Below are 18,451 nucleotides of genomic sequence, written 5' to 3'. Positions count from 1 at the left end.
GGAAGGGACCCCAAAGGGCCCCTGTTCCACCCCTGTGCCACACACAGGGACATCCTCCACCACCCCAGGCTGCTCCAAGCCCTGTCCAGGGACACTGTGAGATTCTATATCAGAGGAAATCTCACTCCAACAGCACTCATGGCTCTCTGCACCCTGTCCCACCTCCAGCAGGAATTGTTCTGGCACAGGGATCCCTCATCCCACCCCAGCCCGACGCTCCCAGGGGCTCAGCCAGGCACTGGGAGCAGCATCAGGAGATCCCTGCCAAGAAGGGAAAAATGACAATTTTGAGCTTGGTCAAAGTTGCCCAGCAGTTTTGGTTCTGGGGACTAAAAGCAATTTTTTGGAACAAAAAAACCTCCTTTATAGGCAGATGTTTTGCTGTTAAGTGCATATAAAATATAGAAGTGTGTGCAGAATTATGGTTATTTCCCTGGGCACTCACTTCAAGGCATCCTTACACAATGCACAACTGAAACAAATAAAATTCCAACAAAGCCTCTGACAAAGGAGTGGGAGCCAAGGAAAAAGGTGATTCCTCAGCCTTCTCCTGGCAAAAAGCAGGAACCTGTTTTAAAAAGGATGCTGGCTTTGCATCCACGCTCCCAAATTAATTAGGGGGAGGAGAGAAAGGTCAAGGTAACAAAATCGCATTAATGGCAATTTTTTCATTCTCAGCCATCCAAGCCTTTGATTTTTGCTTTCCTCATGCCCTGAGAGTCACCAGCAGGTCGGAAAATATTTCAGTTAATGAGATTAGAGCAGCCCCAACTCATTCCTGTTCCTCCCCTTAGCCAACATCCTCAATCCGAGTGAGAAATGGAAAGGGCCCCACGTGTTTGGGGCAGCTGAAATAATCCAATCACTGCTGTGAATTTCATTAAGTTAATAGCAAAGTTAAAATCAAACTGGTTTTAGAGAGAGAAATTGGCTGTACTGGTGAAACACGGGCTGTGCAGGTATTGAATTGAATTGAACAAAATATACTTAATGAGACACAGAAAACAGGGAATGCCATGAGGAAAAGCATCCCAATGCTCTCCCTCCTTCCCAAAGCTCTCCCTCCTTCCCAAAGCTCTCCCTCCTTCCCAAAGCTCTCCCTCCTTCCCAAAGCTCTCTCTGTCCATCCCAAAGCTCTCTCTGTCCATCCCAAAGCTCTCTCTGTCCATCCCAAAGCTCTCTGTCCATCCCAAAGCTCTCTCTGTCCATCCCAAAGCTCTCTCTGTCCATCCCCAAGCTCTCTCTGTCCATCCCCAAGCTCTCTCTGTCCATCCCCAACTCTCCCAGCCTCAGGAATGTGGGAATTCTGTGCTCACAGCCCCATGAGAATTCCCAGCACGTCCTGGTTATCCAAGGAATGAGGCCCAGGAAAAGAGGGAATGGTCTCAGCTGGGCCAGGGGAGGCTCAGCTCTGACATTTGGGATCGTTTTCCATGGAAAGGGCTGGCACAGCTGCAGAGCTGCAGTCCCCACCCTGGGGGGATTTCAAAGCCACCTGGATGTGGCACCTGGGGACACGGGCAGTGGTGGCCTTGGCAGTGCTGGGGACGGTGGGACTGTGAGCTCCAAGGGCTTTTCCAACCCCAAGAGCTCCATGATTTTCAGATGATCCTGCTGTTAGCATTGCCCAGTCTCCATCCTTGGCTCTTTCCCAGCCCCCCTGAGGACATTTCCTTCCCCACAAAACCCTGGGAACCCCAGACCGTTCCCAAACCTTCTCCCACTCTCCTGAAGCAGCCTCACCCCTGCCCACAGCAGTTCTGCCTTTAAATTAGTGAGATGGCAGCCTTTAAAACACACCAAAAATCCCCCAATACCCCAAATGTATCAGTGTCTAAGCTCTTCCTGAAGGTTCTTCCCTGCCCTGCCTTCCCCACAGCCCTGGGGCAGGCTCAGGGTGACCCCGAAGCCCTGTGGGATTTCCTGCCTGGCTGAGCCCTGCCCACGGTGTGTGTTTAGGGATTATTCTGTTTATTTAAAGGATTCCAAACACCAGCTTTTCTCACACAGCTTAAGCCTTTCCTCCCCTGATTTCTCTCACTGAAATTTGGGTGCTGTGCAAGGCAAGTCATCCCATTCCTCAGCTTTTCCAGCCAATCTTTGACATTTTTACCCATTCCAGCAAGACCCTCACACCACAACTTCCCTTGAAGAGCCCAGAGTCCTTACAGGGTTCAGTAATTGCTCTGCAGATAAATAACTCTGTAAAGAACAGCAAATTTCTGTTCTTTTCTGTTTTTCTCATTCCAAGACAAAATTTTTGTTGCATCAGAGAATCATGGAATGGTTTGGGTGGGATGGGACCTTAAAATTGAGTGTTTTTCACTCCCCTATGCCAGGGTGCTCCAACCTGGCCTGGGACACTTCCAGGGATGGAGAACCCACAACTTCCCTGGGCAAAAAGGTTCCTGGGAATGCAGGGAGGGAAAAGAGCATTGAAAACCACCCAGAGCTCCACATGAGATGGACTTGGAGAGAACCAGTCCCTCAAGGGATGGATAAAAACAAAAAATAAACCCAAAGTCCTTGCTGACCTTTCTGTCTCATCCCACACTGACTCCTCACTCCCCTGCACAACCAAAGATTTTGGCTTTTGATGCTTTCAGGGAAAAAAGAACAAGAAAAGGGCAAAATCCCCTTAAAAATACGGATTCCTGCCTAATCAACCCGAGGCTTGGGCTGCACCTTCGATGAATTTCAGTGTTTAACTCTGCTCGTGCTGCCCAGCACAAACCACAGCCTCCACATGCAACAATTTCTGATGCCCACAAAACCTTTCCCAGCATTTTTTTGAGGGAGAAATTTGGTTTAAAAGCTTTGCTGTTGGGAAAGGGGGAAAGGGAAGGGGAAAGGGGAAAGGGGAAAGGGGAAAGGGGAAAGGGGAAAGGGGAAAGGGGAAAGGGGAAAGGGGAAAGGGGAAAGGGGAAAGGGGAAAGGGGAAAGGGGAAAGGGAAAGGGAAAGGGAAGGGGAAGGGGAAAAGGGAAGGGGAAGGGGAAGGGGAAAGGGGAAAGGGGAAAGGGGAAAGGGGAAAGGGGAAAGGGAATCTCCAGACTCCAAGATCTGAAATCCAGGGCATGGCTTTGTTCTGCTTGGATTTTATCACCTAAAATACAACAACTCCAAAATAAAAATACAGAAATTCTGCTTTTCCCATGGATCCAGTCTGCTGGGAGGGAGCTCTCCATGGATTTTGTGGTTTCCTCACTGCCAGCTTGGGATGACAACAGCTGTTTGAGGGGACTGTTCTCAACCTCCGTGTGAAGGCTCAGGGAGGAGGGAAAGTTTGGGAATGGTTTGGGTGGGAATGACCTCAAAGCCCATCCAGGGACACCCTGCACTATCCCAGGCTGCCCCAAGCCTTTCCCAGCTTTTCCCTGGACACTCCCAGGGGTTCCAGCTGCTCTGGGAATTCCATTCCAGGCAGGAATTGCTCCCCAAATCCCATCCTCTCTGTGTCCATCTCTAACACCATCATTCCCTCCATCCCCTCAATGATTTTATCCCAAATTTACCTGTGGAAAACCCATTTCCCTTCCCTGAGGAGCACAAACCAGACCTGAGGTGCTTGGGGTTTTTGGATTTTTTTTGGGGAAATGTGGGTATTTCCAGACATTGGAATTTCCAGGATTTGCCACTCCAAACTGGAATAAACACACAATAAATAAAGGAGGAAGCAGAGCTTGTGTGACCTTCCAAATAAAACATTTCCTTTGCTCCTCCTCATTGCTTTAATAAAATCTTAATTACCCCAGAGGTTTTGATGGCTTCAATTACCACAACACCACATTTTCTATATATTTTTTTTAAGCCCAAAAAGATCCAATTGGGCAAAAATCCTGCTGCAACCACATTTTTTATGGTGTATTCTCTGAAACTGCTGCGAGTGCGGAGCGGCAGGAGCGCTCCTCAGCCTGGAAAATCCTGTGGGATGCACGGGCAGGCTCCTTCCCTAATTGGAAAATGATTTACAGCCCCTGCGAGGGGAAGCAGAGCCACTGCTGCCTCTCCTGCAGCCAAAACCCGGCCCTGATTGATGAGCAGCACCCGGGACTGCAAATGAATCCAAGCAGGATCCAGGGGAGGGGTGGAGGGATGGAGCAGGGAAAAGGAGTGCTGGAATGGCAGGAAATGGGGCATTTCCAGGCTTTGCAGGGCTTAAATCTTGGTCTGGATCAGAGCAAGGCTTGCCGGCAAATTCCATTCGGAGCCTTTGGACGAGGGAGCCGTGCAGAATCCCATTTCCACTGCAGAATCCCATTTCCACTGCAGAATCCCCTTTCCACTGCAGAATCCCATTTCCCACTGCAGAATCCCATTTCCCACTGCAGAATCCCATTTCCCACTGCAGAATCCCATTTCCACTGCAGAATCCCATTTCCACTGCAGAATCCCCTTTCCCACTGCAGAATCCCCTTTCCACTGCAGAATCCCATTTCCACTGCAGAATCCCATTTCCCACTGCAGAATCCCATTTCCCACTGCAGAATCCCATTTCCACTGCAGAATCCCATTTCCCACTGCAGAATCCCATTTCCCACTGCAGAATCCCCTTTCCCACTGCAGAATCCCATTTCCCACTGCAGAATCCCCTTTCCCACTGTAGAATCCCATTTCCCACTGCAGAATCCCCTTTCCACTGCAGAATCCCATTTCCACTGCAGAATCCCATTTCCCACTGCAGAATCCCATTTCCCACTGCAAAACTCCATCTTCCATGACCAAACTCCATTTTTCACAACAAAATTCTACTTTCCATGACAAAATTCCATCTCTCGTGATAAAGCTCCGTTTTCCACTATGAAATTTTATCTTCCACAAAATAATTCAATTTCCCACCACAAAATTCCATCTTCCACATCAAAATTCCATTTCTCATGACAAAACTCCATCCTCCACAGCAGAATTCCATCTTCCACCACAAAATTCCATATCCCACGACAAAGTTTCACCTTCCATGACCAAGTTCCACTTTCCACGGCAAAATTCCATTTTTTATGACAAAATCCCATGTTCCACAACAAAATTCCATCTTCCATCACAGATTCCCATCTTCAACCACAAAATTCCATTTGTCAGGAGAGAATTCCATTCTCCAGGATGAAATTCCATCTTCCATGGCAAAATTCCATATCTCATTACAAAGTTCCACCTTCCATGACAAAGTTCCATTCTTCATGACAGATTTTCGTTTTCCACAATGCAATTCCATCTGCCACCACAAAATTTCACTTCCCATGACAAAATTCCACCCTCCACGACAAATTTCCACCTTCCACAGCACAATTCCATTTTCCATAACAAAGTTCTATCTTCCACCACAAAATTCCATTTCTCATGACAAATTTCCACTCTCCACTATGAAATTCCTTCTTCCACCACAGAATTCCATTTTCCACCACAAAACTACATCTTCCACCACAAAAATCCCATCTTCCACAGCAAAATTTCTTTTTCCACCACAAAATCCCATCCTCCACGACAAAATTCCATTTCCTACCACAAATTTCCACCTTCCACTTCTGTGGTCCTCCCTGACAAGGCCAAAACTAAAGAGGCCAAGCAGAGAAAAAAAGTAATTAAAAAGCAAAATCAACTCTTGTGTTGCTCTGTGCTCACTGAGGGAAAACGAGGACACGCTTGATGAGGGTGATTAATTTGCTGGAGAATGATTTGGTTGATATTTGCCATAAATTGGCCAGGAATCAAAAAGAACAGGGAAAAAACCCCAGCCACACATGAATTACTAAGTGAGGAATAAGATTTCTCACAGAATGTTGATGTGGAGAGATGATGATGATGATGATGATTATTATTATCATTATTATTATTATTATTACTATGAATATTAATATTATTCGGAGATGGAGGCTGGGGCGATCCAGAGTCCAGGATCCCAAAATTCCATCCATGTTTTCCTTAGTGTTTCACTGTAAAATAATGGGAATTATGGATGGAACAAGCAGGGACAAGACAAAAATACCAGCATGAAGTCAATTATTGAGGAATTCTCCATCCAACTGCTTCAGCCCCATGCCACAGACTCCAAATAAACCCCAAAGTTGAGCAGATTTTTTAATTAAGGTGAAATTAAAGCCAAGCCAAATTGTTTGAGGAGAGCTGGGCTGGGTCAGAAAAATCCCTGGAGAGGGAGATGGGGTAAGGGATGGAGGGACAGGACACAGGGAATGGCTCCAGACTGGAGGAAAGGGAAATTTGGGTGGGATTTGGGGAAGGAATTCCTGGCTGGGAGGGTGGGCATGGAATTGCCAGAGCAGCTGGGGCTGCCGTGGATCCCTGGCAGTGCCCAAGGCCAGGCTGGACACCGGGGCTGGAGCAGCCTGGGACAGTGGGAGGTGTCCCTGCCATGGCAGGGGTGGCACTGGGGAGGCTCTGGGGTCCCTTCCCACCCAGCCATTCCAGGATCTGTGGTGGATACAGCCCCCAACACCTTCCACCTGCTGGATAAAGGCCCAAATTCCCAGTGTTTCCAGGGGTTCTGGATTTCCCACCTTGCTGGGGAGCACCTGAAGTGCCCATCCTGGAGGCTGGGGCAGAGCTGCAGCCCAGCCCAGCCCTGAAGTGTCCCTTTAAGCACAGCCCCCAGCTCTAACTCCTGCTGCACAGACACAACAGAGGGCAGGGCACAGAGAACAAATAAACACCAGAAAAGGCAGCTTGGAGGCCCCAGGAACAAGGAGAGCTTTGTCTGGGCTGGGTTTTGGCCAGGAAGCTCCGCAGGTCTTTGCGCACACCTACTCAGCTTTCCTGAGGCAACCCAAGCTAGGGAATCTAAAATCCCACCCAGAATCACTCGATGAGTCAGGCAGAGCATCACAATCCCATCTCCAGCTCCAAACCAGCTTTTGGTTGGACTTTTCACAGGGCCTGACCCAAGCAGCAGCTTCCTCACGCTCGGGAATCACTGTCTCAGCAGATCAGAGTCAGGTGAGACACCCAAAAATGTATCACAAGGAGCACTGAAAATGCTTTACATGTTCAGGCAGCCCCGTGACTCATCTGTGGTCATTCTGCTGCAGAGAAACCAGAAAATGTTTCAGCTTATTTATATTAAAAATTAGAAAAAAAAAAAAAAAAGAAGAATGAAAAGCAAAGCACAGAAAGTTCTTGGCACTCGGAGTTACCCAACAGCTTCTCTGCTGTGGTGAGCAGACAACCCAAGCCTCGTGCAGGATCCTTTCCTGAAATCACCCAAAATAATTCTTCAGTCAGTGCTGCACAGTGGATCTCAGAGGCTCAGCCCTGTCTCAAAGAACCCGACTCCACTTGAAGAGGCTCCCACAAAAATGACATTTACAAGCAATGCACTGCGGAACTTCAGAGCCCGAGAATTCTGCCAGACACTTTTATGGGTGTTTGAGTCATCGCCGATTTTATTTGAGACAAAAAAATAACTGGTTTAGAACGAACTAAAAACCCTTTTTTCATCTGGGGGCTGTTCCCTTTGAAAAGCTCAAAAGATATCCTGGAACAGCGTGAGCACAGCTGGGAGCAAACTCCCTCCACACCCAAGTGCTCCTTCCCATCCTCTCAGGATCCATTCCCCCTTCCCTGAACCCTTCAGATGTCCGGAAACGAATCCCTGGGATTGCACTGGAGCAGGGTTTACAGGGGATGCTGGAAGAGTTTGGGTGTGGGAATGGCTGGCTGGTGTCCAGGCAGAGGAACCAGGCAGGAAACAAATCTGGAGCGGGGACTAATCCAGCAGGGAGCGTTTTGGGAGTTAAGAGGGAGATGCCAGACAAAAAGCTCTCCTGGAACATGGAGTGGATGGTGATTTCATCTCTCCTGGAACTGCAATGATCTTCAAACAGCACAGCACAGGCACTGCCTGGGCTTGAGAATGAGGAAGGCACAGGCAGAGCTGGGGGGATTTGCCCTGGATCATCCTAAAACCACACCCAGCCCCGACCAGGCACAGGAGATTTTCTGTTCCTCAGTTCCCTGCTCCTAACGCCCCTTCCACTCCACAGGTGAGTGGATGCCTGTGTTGGAAGGGACCCCAGAGCCCCTCCAGTGCCACCCCTGCCATGGCAGGGACACCTCCCACTGTCCCAGGCTGCTCCCAGCCCCGCCAGCCTAGCTTGGGCACTGCCAGAGATGCAGAGTCCAGAACCCTCTGGGAACCCAGCCTGGGGGAGGTTTCTGTGCTGAGGAGTGGATCCAATCACATCCTGAACAATCAGAGTCGGTGTCTCCTGGCTTTTCCCTCTGCTGTTTGGGTGAGATTTGGGCTGGCACATCCATGGTGAAGCCCAGACCACAACAGCTCCACCTTGCCACGAGTCCACCAAACACTGGGCAACAAAAACCCGTCAGTGCCGTGTCTGAGGCCAGGAACGAGCCAGGAGAGCAGGAACTGAAGTGTTCATCTCCTTCTGTCAGGAACTGACACGCAGCCCTTCTGTGCTTGTTGCTGATGAAGAATGAACCATCCCAGACACCTCCCTGGAGCAGCTCCCTTCACACAGGCACCAACCAGCTCCGGTTTGCTGCTTCTCCTGGGATCAGCAGCCAGCTCCAGCTCCCAGCTCTTCCCTATCTGCCCATCTGGAGGCCCCTGGAGCTCTCCAAACCCGTGTGCCCGTGCAAGCCCCGATCTGCAGCTGGGCCTTCTCCCCAAAATGCCTTGGGGCTCCCTGAAGTGTCCTGCCTTTGTCTGCTCCTGTTTGTTCTGTACCCACAGGAGCAGCTGCCCAAAACCCAGAGCAGACACAGCTCCCCCAACCCTGCAGCAGACACAGCTCCCCCTGATGCCTTAAGTTTTATATTTCATCTTTTCCAGATTCTGTGCTGCATTAGTGTGTGACTCTGAACTTTATATAAAGTGCCAGCAAGTTCTCCTCACAGCTCAGTCAGACAGAGCAATCCTTTTCCAACCCCTTGGGTTTTGGGCAGCTTCAGGCCCAAAAAGTGCAAACAGCAGGGAACTGAGGAGAGCAATCTGGGAGGATGGGACTGCATGACCTGGAATTGGACAATGGACCCCAGTGTGGAAATGGAGCAAAGCTTATAAAAGTGTGAAACTCTTGACTCAGAGTCCATCTTGGGTCCATCTTGGGTGCAGCCCTGGCTGGGCTCTTGCACTGCCCAAGCTGTGTCCTGTGAAGGCCTTTGATAAATCCCTACTTTACCACTTTGACACTATCCAGCCTCTGCTCTAGGCAGCCTCTGTACCTACTGAAGGCCTTTAACAAATCCCTATTTTACTCCCTTAACTCTGTCCAGCCTGCGTTGCAGGCAGCCTCCCCAGGCATCACCCAAGCCCAGCAGCGGGCACTCAGCCCTGCAAGCTCCGGGCTCTGTTCACATTTCCAAGGAGCCTTTTGGCTCCTCTCGGTGCTGCTGCAGTGAGGGATGTGCTCCCCTCTCCAGACCCTTCTCCTGGCTCCTTGCACAGCCCTGCTCCAAGGGCAGCGCTGCCCAGCCCCTCTCTGGTGCCAGCAGGACACAGCTCCTCTGTTTGCCAGAGGCCACTGGGGTGTCACCCTGCCATGGAAATGCTGGCAATGGCTGCGTGGAGAGGCTGCTCTGATTTAACCCCTGAGACTGAGCTCTGCTGGCACCACTGACACTGACAGCAGGGACAAAGCCTGGCACCATGGTGGCACCCCTGGTCACCAAGCCTGGCACTATGGGTGGTGCCCTGGTGACAAAGCCTGGCACCAAGGGTGGCACCCCTGGTGACAAAGCCTGGCACCAAGGGTGGCACCCCCGGTGACAAAGCCTGGCACCAAGGGTGGCACCCCCGGTGACCAAGCCTGGCACCAAGGGTGGCACCCCCGGTGACCAAGCCTGGCACCAGGGGTGGCAGCCCTGCCCACAGCAGGGGCTGGAACCAGAGATCTTTCAGGTCCCTTGCAGCCCCAACCACCCCACGGCTGTATAAAACAAACACATCCATGTACAAACACCCTGACTCTGCTCTGTTCCCGATCCTCACTGCTGAGGGCTCCCCAGGGCTCCATCCCAATCCATTTTCTCATCCCACAACCCCAAAACCACTCTGGGAACAGCCTTCCCTTCCCAGATGGCTTCCCTGAACCTCTCCTCTACCTCTTGTGGACACTCAGCGTCAGAATTTCAAACCAGACGTGAAACTAGTTCTGATTTTTTAATTTTTTTCTCTCATTTTTCCTCCTACTCTGTATCAGTTTGGACCAGGTTCAGCTTAAACATTCTGGGCTCCAGCCTGTAGGAAAGGTATTTACAAAATAAAGACTGTGAAGTCTTTCTCAGGGGTGGAGGTGTTGTTCCCTGTCCTTCTGGATTCTTTGTGTCCCCCAGGAACAGAAATTCCAAGAGAAACACACAAACCTATTTGACAATTAGAAACAAACAAACAAAAAAAAAACCTAACCAATTATTTTTCCCTTCTCTCTTTTCTCTCCCTTTTTTCTTTTCCTCCAGAGATTGACCAAAACAACTGATCTGTTTGAAAAATCATCTGCAAAGCAGCTGTTCCACACATGGAAGAACATTTCAAAATTCACCTGCCAGGAATATCAGTCAAAAAAAAAAAAGGAAGAAGGAGCAGTTAAAAACAGAGCTAGCTGCTGAATGCATGAAATCCGGGGACTCAAAAATAACACAAGATGCACACACACAACAGGTTAAATTAAAACCAAAATAGGAAAAAAGCTTTGGGTTTTAAAAGTGCCCCACAGCACGGCAAGAGCTTTGATACTCCCAAGGTTTTCCTAAAAATTTGCATGACAAATTTTTCCACCCAGCTGTGACATTTAAGGATTTCTCCCCCATTATTCCTCTGTGAATCACAGAACCATTATAAAATCAGGGAATGGCTTGGGTTGAGAGGGATGCTAAAGCTCTCTCCGTTTGTTTTTATAGGAACTCAGAGCGACAGGAGGAGAGGGAGCAGCTCAGGCTGGGCCAGGGGAGGCCCAGGGCGGACAGCAGCAGGAATTGGTGTGTCTGGCCAGGCGCAGGCAGGACGGGAGCTGGTGGCAGCAGGACAGGAGCCAGCAGAGTGCCCTGGTGGCCAGGGGGGCCGGTGGCACCTGGCCCGTGTCAGGGACGCAGCAGGAGCAGGGAGGGCCCTGTGCCCTGCCCTGGCACTGCTGGGGTCACACCTCGAGGGCTGTGCCCAGCCTTGGGACACCGAGCACGGCCAGAGGGGCCAGCGAGGCTGGAGAGGGGCTGGGAACACAAACCCTGAGAGGAGCCCTGAGGGAGCTGGGCGTGCTCAGCCTGCAGGAAAGGAGACTCAGGGCTGCCCCCAGCCCTCCCTGCAGCTCCTGAAAGGTGCCTGTGCCCAGCTGGGCTCGGGCTCTTTCTCCAGCAGCACTGACACAGCCAGAGCACACAGCCCCAAGCTGTGCCCAGGGAAATTCAGGCTGGAGAGCAGGAAAAAGCTTTTCCAGCAAGGGGGATAAAGTTCTGCAGTGGCTGCAGGGGAGGTGCTGCAGTCACCATCCCTGGGTGTGTTTAACAAGCCTGGATGTGGCACTGCCTGCCAGGCCCTGCCTGAGGGGCTGGGCTGGACTCCATGGCCTTGAAGGTCTCTCCCAAGGCAGGGATTCTGTGAATTCTGGGCAGGTCAGACAAAAGCCATTATTGGTGCTTACCCTGTCAGCTTGTACAACCTCCTGTTCCTACAGGAGCTGTCAGCCCCTGAGGGTTCCAAAGTTTACAACCATGGCAAACAGATATTACCAAATACCCACCTTTGAGAAAATTTTAAAATATTCATGTGTCTGTAGATACTTTTTCAAGCACAGTTTTGACTTCTGCACTCACAGGAGAAACAATCAATCATACTTGCTGTCACAGTTTTACATGAGAGATACTTTAAAAAGTGATACAAAGCTTCCAACCATTCAAAAGCTGGACATGCCCCTCAACCAGAACAACATGCTTTTGTGAAAAACATGTTAAAAGACAAAACAAACCTGGAAACTATTAATAAAATTTTCTTTACACCCTTTTAAAATTTTAAACTTACTTTACCTTTCTCCCAATCCTATCTCACAACAAAAAATAAATACATTAATAATTAATGAACACCAAAACCCACCACACTCTTTATTTAATACATTAACCAAAAAAATCTTGAAATAAAAAAAAAATCCTAAATTAACAAACCAAACCCACTACACTTGCCAACATTTTTACAAGCTTTTGCTTTGTTGGGTGCACCCCAAGAAGTAAAAACAGACAAGGAGGAAAGCTCCAGCAGGAAGATCTCGGTGTGATTCTGGAATTCTCACCCACCACAGGAACAAATCCGGTGCCACAGCCCCTGGCAAAGGGCAGCTTGGCCATTCCCAGTTCCAAGGTTCCCTCCTCAGCCCGTTTTTATTTCCCTCTGCTTTTTCATCTCCCCGCTCCTCAGCCCCATGGATTGATCCTTGCACTCGGTTCCACGCAGGCACCTGCTCCAAGGAACCCGGATTCGTCCAGATTATCACACCAAATTAAAGAATTTGGGGAAGGTTTTCCTAAAGAGCATTCCAGCCGCCTCATTCCCTGCATTTCCTGGGAATGCAGCCCCGCGGGAAGAAGCATTTTTTCCCTGGCAGAAGTGATGGCTGGGGGTTAGAAGGGAAAAATGGAAGAGGGAAAAAAATCCTTAATGGAGCTGAAAAACCCTCATTCCTCTGCCTCAAAAAAAAAAAAAAAAAGTGGGAATTTCCACGGGAACAGGCAGGCTTTGATGGCAGCGCAGTCTGCCGGGAAGCAAGGTCAGAGGCATCGTTTAGAGGAGCCACATGAGAGTCATTTCCAGCGGGAGCAGAGGAGGCCTCCCGCGGCCGTCAGGTGACGTGCCGGCCCAGCGAGCAGCCGGCATTTCTGGGGACGGAGCCCCCGGGCGGGAGCGGCTCTCGGCGGGGCCGTGACACGAGGATGCGGCGCCTCGTTAGCGGCGCACGGTGACACGGTGACAAAAGGCACCGCTTCCCGCAGCCCCCGGCGCTGCGGAGGCGGCGGCAGAGAGAGAACGGAGCCCACGGAATGAATCAACAGCCCCGGCGAATCAATCCCTTGCCAGCACAAAACCTCGCCTTTCATCAGCACACGGAGCTCCAGAGCACAGCTGGAAAGGCGAGCAGGAGCCGGGCTTGCTGCAGAGTGCCTGGGACAGGGGAAAAATCATCACCTTCTGCTCTGGGGCTTGGGGTTGGCTTCATGTAAAACTGGCCACTCGCTGAGGTTTAACCTTCCCACTGCGGGGTGCAGGGACTCCCAGAGCACCGAGCACATCACGACCATTAAATTCAGACCTGAATCTGTTCAAATCCAAGCTTTTCTTGTGGCAGGGGTCAGAACTGGATGGGCTTTAAGCCAACGCAACCCATCCCGTGATTCCACAATTCTTCACGGAGTTGTCACTTCACAAGCATTAAATCAAGACCTGAATCTGTTTAAATTTAAGTTTGTCTTGTGGCTGAGGGTCAGAACTGGATGAGCTTTAAGGTCCCTTCAAACCCAACCCAGCCCACCCCACCCCGTGATTCCTCTCTCAGCTGAAGAAAGGGGCATGGAGTTGTCACTTCACAACCATTCAATCAAGAGCTGAATCTGATTAAATCCAAGTTTTTCTTGTGACAGGGGTCAGAACTGGATGGGCTTGAAGGTCCCTTCCAACCCACTCTGATTCTTCTCTCAGCTGAAGAAAGGGGCACAGAGTTGTCCCTGCACAACCATTAAATCAATCTGAATCTGCTTAAATGTAAGGGGGTTTTTTTTGTGGCAGGGGTCAGAACAGGATGGGCTTTAAGGTTCCCCTCCAACCCACTCTGTGATTCTTCTCTCAGCTGAAGAAAGGGGCACAGAGTTGTCACTGCACAACCATTACATCAGTCTGAATCTGATTAAATGTAAGGTTTTTTTGTTGCAGGGGTGAGAACTGGATGGGCTTTAAGGTCCCTTCCAACCCAACCCAGCCCGTGACTCCACCATTCTTCTCCCAGCTGAAGAAAGGGGCACGGAGTTGTCATGACAAGGCTGAGATTGCCCAGTTAATCGGTTTGGGGGTCTCAATTAAGGCTCCCCCCTCACTGATAACAAGACTCCCAGAAGTTCTGTGACTCTCAGCTGCTTGGATCTGGCAATGCTTTAAGAATTCACAGAACACCAGCACCCAGCAGCATTCCCAGAGCTGCTGAGCGATCATCTCACCACCAAACCAGCACTAAAACCCCAAAACAGAGCCAGTGCAGGTGACTCAGGGCCTGACTGGCAGCTGTGAACACCTGGAGCTGCTCCCCAGCCCCTGGGCTCACCTGGCAGCAGGAACAGGACCCAGCTGACCCCAAATCTACCCAGCTGCTCCTGAGGGGCTTTTCCAGCTCCCCCTCCATTCCCAGCTCCTCCCTGACCCCACATCCAGGAGAGATTCATCCCACAGGAAATTCACCCAGCCTAAAGTGAGGAATTGCACAGAGAGAGGGTCAGGAGAGGGTCTGGAACCTTCATCCCACACCTTCCCACTGCGGGCTGCAGGAACTTCAAGAGCCCTGAGCACCTCCCAACCATCCAACCCGGACCTGAATCTGATTAAATTTCACTTTTCTGGTGGCTGACAGTCAGAACTGGATGGGCTTTAAGGTCCATTCTTCTCCCAGCTGAAGAAAGGGGCACGGAGTTGTCACTTCATAACCATTAAATCAAGGATGAAACTGCTTAAATTTAAGTTTTTCTTGTGCCTGAGGGTCAGAATTGGATGCACTTTAAGGTCCCTTCCAGCCCACCATGATTCCACCATTCTTCTCCCAGCTGAAGAAAGGGGCACGGAGTTGTCACTTCACAACCATTAAATCAAGACCTGAATCTGATTAAACTGAAGTTTCCTTGTGGCTGAGGTCAGAACTGGATGGGCTTTCACCTGTAAAATTTCACCTCAGGAATGAGGAATTCCAGCATTTCCAGCAAGAACCCAAAGGGAACAACAATTCCAGGGATTTTCCCCAAGATTTGATCTCAGAGAAAAGCCCAGCACCATCTATAATGTCTGCATATAAATATATATAAAATATCATCTATTCCATCTATTCCTTCCTGTTTTACACCCTGTCAAGGTAAAATACAAATCAGAACATCTAAAGGCAGACAGATCAATAAAATGCTGAACTGACAGAAAAGAAGATTTAAAATGAGAGTGAAAAGAAGAAAAGAGTCACTGAAATTTTCTGGGAACTCCTTTTGTCTCAGAATTACAAAATCACAATTTAGTGGCACGGTTTCTCAAGGATGGGTGTTAGGATTCCAAGGAAAGGGGAAAAAACCCAAGAAAAATATATTTCTATAAACCAGTCAAGAAAAAAATACTGAGATTTTGTTTCTATCAAGCACTCTTAAGAATCACAGTTCCACTACAAATTTCATCTATTTTAATTAGACTTTTCCCTCTATATCAGCAAAGTTCTGTTGGATCTGAGTAAAAAATAATTAACTTATTTTTGTTCATTTTTGCTCTAAACCTCCTTTCACCAGATGCTTCAGCTCCACTTGCCCAATTTTACAGCCATGGGCCTGGCTCCCAAATCTGGTTTTATTTCAATAACACCAGGATATTGAATATTATTTATTTCACTAAGTCCTCCTGAGAAGGAGAGGACCTGGATGAATGAAAAGCCTGGTTTGAGAGGCAGGAACGTGCTGAAGTGGCTGAGAAAAGGAGGAGAAGGAACAGTTTGTACTCCCAGACCCTCTGCAGCACATCCCAAGCAGAGGGAGGCAGGAGCCAGCTGGGAACTCCAGGTTGCTCCTGGATCTGTGGCTCTGCTCCTGGGATTAGGAGCAGCCAGGGAGTGATGCAGGTTTGAAGCTGTTCCAGGTTCCCAGCCACTCTCTGGAAAAAGGGTGAAATCCCCCTGAAATCCCTTTTTGTGGTTCCTTCTCTCTCCAGAAAAGAATGGAGAGGGGTGGGATCAAGAGTTTAAGCACAGGTGCCCTGAGGGTCTCTAAAAACAGAGATGGGATTAGGATATCAAACTCCAAACACTGGGGTGGGAGTCAGGATCTCAGAGGAAAAATGTCCTTTCCTGAGCAGCTGAACCCCCTCCTAACCCTAAAGAAGGGATTTTAGGGGGATGAAGAGAGCAAGATCCAGGCCTTGCTCCCTCCTAGGAGACACTGGAATTTCAGGGAAGCCACCCAGGAGGAAATCATGGTTCTGGAGACAAGCCCCCTCACCCTGGGCCTTGCAAAGGGAGAGGCAATTTTAGAGCAGCCCCAAAAGAGGGTGTTAGTCCATCAGCAGGGGCGGCGAGGTCTTCACCCCAAAGTTCTGTGAGGTGAGAGGCTCCCTTAGGACAGGGACACTTCTTTCCCTACATCCCCAAAAGGTTCACAGGGGACAACTTCTCCTGGGATTTCCAACAGGAAGGATGCCAGGAAATGGGGAACATGTGCATTTCCCCACAAGCACAGCAGGGTACACACAGCTCCCTGCTCCAGGGAGCACCTGTGTCCCCCTGAGGAGCTGGAGACACACAGATGGACTCAGCAGGACTGGACTCCCCAGGATTCACAGCTCCACACACTCCCGGGGTGCAGCTGCCAGGTCACAGCACCCTGGGGAGAGGGGCACCCCCAAACCCCCACAAAACACCCCACACCCAGGTATGGGCACACCTGGCCCTGCCCCAGGTGCCAGCGTCACCAGCGACGCCCAGGACGTTTTTATCTTATCCACATTCCCCAGATAACCCTGGGAACATGAACCTGATGTGAACCCACACACCCTGCAGCTCACACACCTGGGGTGCAGGTGAGGGGTTAAAGGCACCCAGGGACACCTGGGGATGCAGGTGAGGGGTTAAAGGCACCCAGGGACACATGGGGGTGCAGAATTGGGGTGCAAGGCACTGAGGTACACATGAAGGTGCAGAATTGGGGTGTAAAGGCACCCAGAGACACATGGAGGTGCAGAATTGGGGTGTAAAGGCACCCAGAGACACATGGAGGTGCAGAATTGGGGTGCAAAGACACCCAGAGACACATGGAGGTGCAGAATTGGGGTGAAAGGCACCCAGGAACACCTTGGGGTGCAGAATTGGGGTGTAAAGGTACCCAGGGACACCTGGGGGTGCGAGATTAGGGTGTTCCCTGCACCCCAGTGTCACCTGGGGGTGCAGGGAACATGGTGTAAAGGCACCCAGTGTCACCTGGGGGTGCAGGTGTGGGGTGTAGAGGCATTCCGTCACACCTGGGGGTGCAAGATTAGGGTGTAAAGGCACCCAGTGACACCTAGGGGCGCAGGGAACGGCTGTGAAGGCACCCAGTGTCACCCGGGGGGTGCAAGATTGGGGTGTAAAGGCACCCGATGTCACCCCGCATGTCCCCACTGCACAGACAGGGGGTACAAGGCACAGACAGACCCCCAGGCATGGCAGAACACATCCCCGAAATGCAGCCCCAGCCCTGGAGCGCCCCCGCGACCACGGCAGCCCCTCGGGGTCGCTGACACCCGCCGCGCACCGGGGTCCCCACACCGGGCCGGCCCTGCCCGGCCGAGGCAGAGCCGCGTCCCCGAGCCCCGGGCCGGTTCCCCGTCGCCGCTGCGGGGCTGTGCCCGCGGGGATGTCCCGCACAGCCCCGCCAGGAGGGCTCCCTGCCGGTGTCGCCCCCGTTACCTTCTTGACGGTGCGCGGCGCCTCGGTGACGGTGCCGTCGGGGCTCACGAGCGCCTCGGCCGCGCTGCCGCTGCTGTCGCTGCCGTCGCGGTGCCGGTGCTGGGGGTGGTGCGGGTCGCTCCTCTTCATGGCCGAAGCCTGCGGCACCTTGCCGGCGGCCGAGGACATGCCGGAGGCCGAGGACATCGCGGCGGCCGAGGACAGCCCGGGGCAGCCGCCCCCCGGAGGCCGCTCGGCGGAGGGGGCCGGGGCCGCCTCACGCTCGGCGCCCGGCACGGGGCAGGCGGGCGCCGCCGCCGCCACGCCGTGCCCCGCTGCGTGAGCGCCCACAGGCTCGCACGGCGGCCCCGCCGCCTTGTCCATGGGGCCGCCGAGCTCCTTCAGCTCCACGGCGGGCGCGGCCACCGCCACCTGCACCGACATCGCCGCCGACTGCTCCGGTCCGCTCCGGGTCCGCTCCGGCTCCCTCAGGGCCGCCGGCCCCGCCTCGCCCCGCCCCGCCGCCCTTGCTGCCGCACTGCACGCCGGGACATGCAGTCCTCCCGCCCCTGCTCCGCCCCGTCTCGACTACGGCTCCCGGCACGCCCTGCAGCGCCGTACCGCGCCCCGCCTGCTCGCAGGGCCGCGCGGGGGTTGATGGGAGTTGTAGTCCGCGCGGGGCCACCCGCCCCGTGAAGGCATTTGGTTCCCTTTTCACGTTTTGCTGATTTTTCAGTGTTGCAGCCGCCGGGCACGGAATCGCAGAAGCACTGAGGTTGTACGAGACCTTCAAGACCAAGGTGTGCCTGATCCCCACTTTATGTTACCAGCCCGGAGCCCTGAGTGCCACATC

The 18,451-nt window shown here is 51.7% G+C and overlaps 1 protein-coding gene across 1 annotated transcript in view; it reads right to left on the bottom strand.

Annotated features, from left to right (window-relative positions):
• The window catches only part of AHCYL2 (adenosylhomocysteinase like 2), a 60,160-nt gene extending 42,050 nt beyond the window's left edge, over positions 1-18,110 (bottom strand). The window contains exon 1 of the mRNA XM_084206722.1: positions 17,620-18,110. Coding sequence (XP_084062848.1) covers positions 17,620-18,042 — 423 coding nt within the window. The 5' untranslated portion in view covers positions 18,043-18,110. The remainder of the gene's footprint in view (positions 1-17,619) is intronic.
• Positions 18,111-18,451: the final 341 nt, after the last annotated feature.

The sequence above is a fragment of the Fringilla coelebs genome (assembly GCF_963513975.1).
Source record: "Fringilla coelebs genome assembly, chromosome: 5".
Taxonomy (NCBI): Eukaryota; Metazoa; Chordata; class Aves; order Passeriformes; family Fringillidae; genus Fringilla; species Fringilla coelebs.
The sequence above is the reverse complement of the archived record's forward strand: the minus strand, read 5'-3'. Positions and strand labels throughout refer to the sequence as shown.